This window comes from Salvia miltiorrhiza, chromosome 3 (genome assembly GCF_028751815.1).
Source record: "Salvia miltiorrhiza cultivar Shanhuang (shh) chromosome 3, IMPLAD_Smil_shh, whole genome shotgun sequence".
NCBI lineage: Eukaryota > Viridiplantae > Streptophyta > Magnoliopsida > Lamiales > Lamiaceae > Salvia > Salvia miltiorrhiza.
Genome location: NC_080389.1, coordinates 18,507,457 through 18,512,937, shown reverse-complemented (window position 1 = coordinate 18,512,937; position 5,481 = coordinate 18,507,457). Strand labels below are relative to the sequence as shown.

The 5,481-nt window shown below is 37.7% G+C and overlaps 1 protein-coding gene across 1 annotated transcript; it reads right to left on the bottom strand.

Annotated features, from left to right (window-relative positions):
* Nucleotides 1-3,131: 3,131 nt before the first annotated feature.
* On the bottom strand, nt 3,132-3,848 carry LOC131018491 (uncharacterized). Its single transcript, XM_057947209.1, has 2 exons — nt 3,505-3,848; nt 3,132-3,399 (listed from the first exon to the last, which is right to left on the bottom strand). Exons 1-2 carry the CDS (start codon nt 3,846-3,848, stop codon nt 3,132-3,134), a joined length of 612 nt encoding a protein of 203 aa, XP_057803192.1.
* Nucleotides 3,849-5,481: the final 1,633 nt, after the last annotated feature.

Here is a 5,481-nt window from a genome sequence, read left to right as displayed (position 1 = left end):
ATTAATTATCGGTTTTTGAATATTAATGTAGTCCAAACCCGTCACGATCTAGTTAATCTGGTTTAGGAAAATGTTTAGGCTCGCATTCCTGCTGGTAGAAGTGAACACTAATTGGAAGTTTCAAAATATTTTACAGAAGAAACAAATGTTTGAGAAATCAAGATTCCAAGTTTTGTCGCTATTGAAAAGCTCAAATGATGCACGTCTATTAAAGTTAGCAAACTTAGCAATTCAAAATAAGTAGGAAAGTTTTAGGTGCGGTAGGCGCGGTCACCCCTCAAGTCAACTTTTTAGAGTGGTAGATGTCAAATTTTATTTCTATAAGAAATTAAATAATAAATATAATAATAGAGCATAGTGATACTGTTAGGTCCTTTGGGGTCTCGAATAGGTGTATGGGGGGGGGGAAATACACCTATAGGCTATTTTTCAAACGAAAACAAACTAACACAACCTTTTTTTGTTAAAAGAGTTTAGTAAGACATAGGTTGGCGACTGATACTGAATACTCTTCAGTAAGACTTAAACTGATACACGTTAGGCTTCAGTCGAGTTTGTAAAACAGATGAGTAATATGAATCTCACTGACTATCCGAAGATTTATCAGTTCGACTAATATTATTGGCAGCGGAAAACTTTTCTTTCGAAATAGCCTTTGTGATTAAGCAAGTTGTCAAGGTTTATGTTTCACTTTGCTATTAATCAGTTTCAGTTGATAAAACGTTTGTGCACATATAAGAAAAGTAATAACTGAAAGCGATAAACAACAAAGGGGATTTTTACGTGGTTCGGAAAACACTTCCTACATCCACGGTCAGTTGATCAGACTGACAACTTCACTGGACTTGTGCTTACGGGTGCACAGCAAACCTAAACAACCGAATATCTAATCTTCAGTACCAACACACTGGGTTGGATTTCTCACTCTTAGCTCCACTGAGACAAAACTATGCCTTTCCGCAAAGACTAAGATCTCTTGGAGTCAGAACACTGGTCTGAACTCCTTACAACTCAAACTCTCAATTCGGTCGGTTGAAAGGAGGTTCGAAAACTTGCCAACTAGATTACAAAGAACAAGTTCTCTGTAATCAGTTATACCGAGGCTTTGGATATACAATATTTGCCTAAGTTCTAAGAGAATGTATGTAATCAGCAGTGACTGATTTTTGGCTTTGTGATTCTCTTCTTCGATTCAAACTTTATAATGGTATCACTGGCTTAACCCCTTGATTGTGGGCTTTGAATTGCGGAGTGACGAATTCGGTAGCGTTTCAACTTATGTAGTTGAATCGGTGAAGATTGAAGTGATCATCGAGCTCTATTTATAGGAGAGGTCTTGAATAGATCTGTTGGCTGAAATGGTCTTCAAGAATTCATCCGTTGGAGATAGATTTGAACTTTGCTGAGTCTTCAATCTTCGAGGTTCCTTTGTTTGGTGAGAACGGCTACTTTGAGAGCAGGAGATTGGACATCTCTGAAAAAGTTAATCACCAAAAAAGAAGGCTCTGCAGAGAAAGGACGATCCTCAAAATCTCTGCATTTAATGCGGTTGTACTGTTTGGAATGCGTGTCTTCCTTTAAGCTTTGGAGCTTCAGTCCGACGAAGAATGTTTAACTGATACTTGACTTTAGTATCAGTCCGCTGAATCCACGTGGCTCGCATTAAGTAATCAGTCGTAACCAATGTTTTAAAAAACTAAATCGGGAATCGAGGCATTTTCTTATAGTACCATGAGGCGTAGGAACCAGTTCGAATCGAGGCGTAGGAACCGATTCAAGGCGCAAGCCTTTAAGAAAAATTATAGGTTCATAAATATAATAAGTTCATACTGGCGAGTTGTAGTGAAGTGATGAAGGGACGTTCTGATTCTTTGTTATATTTCCTACGTGACTTTTTGTATTCCATAGTATATTAGACTATTAGGTATTAATTAATAATAATATGTAGGACTTTACTTAAATTGGGCCTAAATTAATAAAGCCCATTAGTAATTAGGTTAAAATTTACAAAGCCCACTCAATTTGGACTGAAAAATCAAATTCTAACCGAGGCTTAAGCCTCAAACGAACAGGTTCTTACTCACCGCCTCAGTGCGCCTCAATTAACTGAGGCGTAAGTTTCTTTTCAATCAACTGAGGCGGCGCCTCAGATGCGATTTTCTAAGGATTAGAACTGAGGCGCGCCTCAGTTCGTACGCCTCAAACGATTTTTAAAACATTGGTCGTAACTGATTCTTGGACTGTTCAGTAAAATATCAGTATTTAACTTTCCCTTAATTCGTCAACAGTCAGCAACTTCAGTCTTCAGTCCTCCAGCTTCAGTCTTCAGAACAACAACTAAACTAGAAAAGAACTCTAACACTTGAGTTCGAACAGTTCTAGTCTATTACAAGTGAAACCTATTGATTTTGGTATCATAAAAACTAGGATTAGGATATTTCATTAAGTTCCCAATAATTTCCCCCTTTTTGATGATGCCAAAACCACAGAACAGTTCTAAGACAAGAAAAGACTGAACACGAACAATAAGTTACTAAATAGGGTAAATACTATTCCCCCATTAACAAGATAACCTATTAACTTGCATTCGAAGGAAAAACACACAACAGTTCAAAAGAACAAAACGTAGACATAACTGAAGTAAATAATTAGAGTCTGGACAAAAAGATATTGTCTTCAGGTTGAGAACAAGAGAAGTTCATTTCATTTCATGAGAACTGATGAGAATCAGTTACATTACAAAACAGAATTTACAGGAGAAGACAACCCTAACAGCTAAGATATCTGACCATACAAAGAGAAGACTGTCTTGTAGATCTCTTGATAGTCATTTGGGTTATTGTCCTTGGTAACATTCCATATCCTGCGTATAGAATTTACTTTCCTTTTGATGATGTCTCTGTTGACACCATTTTTGACTCTCGGAGAGCATATAATCTTCTTTAGTGGATAGGGAATCATTTGAATCATTGCTTCCTTCTGAGCAGCCCAAAGTCTTTCGATCAAGCCTCTTTCAACCCAATTGATCATGAAGTATCTCCAGGCCTGTCTTTGGAAATCAGGAGTCCGATCCAGATTCACAAAGACTATCCACTTGGTATAGCATTCCTTTAGCTTTTCCCACCAGTCATTCATATCAGCAGGTTATTCATATCAGTATTAGCTTGAGATGAGAAAACAGATTGAGATAGATTTCCACTAGCAATAGCTTGATTATGGATGCGAATTTCATGAGTTTGGAGAGCAAACTGAAGCTCATGTAGTGTTAACTCTTCACATGTGGATTGTAGAAAGACACTTATACTTTCAAACTCTTGACCTAGTCCAGCTAGAACATGTGTTACTAGATCAGACTTAGAAATCGGTTGACCAATGTTGTATAACTGATCCAAGATATCTCTGAACTTTAGAATATAATCATCAGAGGAAAAGTTTCATTTCTTCATTGTTTGAAGTTGAAAACGTAGTTGAATTGCTCTGGCTTTGGATTGCGATTGAAAGAACTTTTCAAAGGCAAGCAAGATTTCAGCAGAAAAGGTGCATCTTCCAACATAACCAATCATAGATGGTGATATGAAAGTTAGAATCCAGCTGAAAACAAACTGATTTCGTCTAAGCCAAACGAGATATGATGGATTTTGAACATTTTCTGAAGATGCGGAGTCGAGGTATTGTGATGGAGCAGAATTGTTCTGCAAAACATCATCAAAACCAAAAGCGCGAACAGTTGTTGCGATCTGCGCTTTCCAGAAGCTGTAATTGCTTCGATCCAATTTGACACTTATCGGATGAATTTGGGGAAGATTCACAGCTGGATTTGCTGGTGAAATTGCAGACATGGAATCCATGATAAAGTAAGCAACAAGGAGAGGAAGATCTATGGAAGCAGGAGCTGAAAATATGAGCGGAAGAGTGGAAAAATTGTCACACCCCAATACTTGAAACAATAACTATAACTGGGGTACGACTCATCCTTTAAAATGAACAAGGGAAAAACCTTGTTAAATCCGAATAAAAGAGATAACAATCGGGCTTAGCCCATTTGGATGAAGAAAGACAGGTATTCAAGTGATACAAATCAATCAACAAGCATAATAACTTCAGGATCACAAGTTTAGTGTCATGCTTCAGATAACCAACATTTATAGAATGAAATACTTGCAAAATAATAGTGTCGGCTCAGCAAAATATATTGTTTAGAGTCACAACATAAAGGTCTTAAGTTAAGGAAACAAAAGACATATACTGGCTAGTTCTACAGCGGAAGTCAAAATAAGGAGTTGAATTCTAGCCTCAGCTCATCCCGTCAGCACCAGCCATTAACCTGAAAAACATTTGAAGATTTTTGGGCTAAGTACTAATGTACTTAGTGGGCTGCAACTTTTAAAACATTTCATAATCTGAAGAACAGTTTATCCAATCATACTGACATGACTTAGAAGGTTTTGAAGTGAAATAACTTCTAAGCATGTTAAAACATTTCATATAATACCTAATTATTTTACGCGTGTTTGCACACTTTATTATGTTACTCGCTGTGATCCCGGACCTTTTAGCCACCGACGAATCTCTGTCTCCCACTTACTTGAACTGAGGACGTAACCCAGACAAGTTTACTTTGACCTCGGGATGCTACCCAGACAGGCCTCATATTTCTCATGCTCCGGAACACATCCAGCCAAGCACCCTTATAACGCCTCTGGTTAGTGCCCGATGGAGATCAACCCACCGAGTCAGCTAACAAGTGTACATAATTCTCAAACAACGTGTTAAGTCATAAGAGAACCTCAATTGATTAACTGTACGAGCCTTAAACATGGCAGAGTGCACAAAAATATTTATTGGATAAACAGTTTGTATTTTATGAAACATTTAAGCTCATTAGCTCAATCATACATTTGGAAAATAAGCCCACCTGAATAGGCAATGTCTGTCGTTTATATCTTATCTCTGAATCGGAATAACAGTGCTAATCCTCCTGATGTTCAAGGCCTACAAGAAATCTATTCTCAATAGGTCTCTTAAATCTAAACTCAAGTCACGGTAAAGTGCTTAACATTCAATGATTCACTTAGCCGGGTTTTCAAAATTTAATTAATAAATAATTGAAAATAATTCTCTTGCGTTAAGAACACCAACAATATTCTTACTTATCTTTCTTTTGTAATTAGAAATTATAAATAACCAATTAAATCATGATGCAATGCATGACTCATTTCATACTTAAGCATATAAGTGTTTACTTAAAATGCACAAGTGCTCTACTCTGTTCTGCTCTGCTACGTTATGCCCTGCTCTGGTATACTACGCTCGGCTTTGCTCTGGTCAACCAGCTCTGGTCTCCCAGCTCTGGTCTCTCTGCTCTAGCATCTCAGCTCTGCTATCCCAGTTCTGCTCTACAGCTCGGGTATTCAGCTCTGATCTTTCAGCTCTGGCATTCAACTCTGATCTTTCAGCTCTGGCATCTCAGCTCTGCTCTTT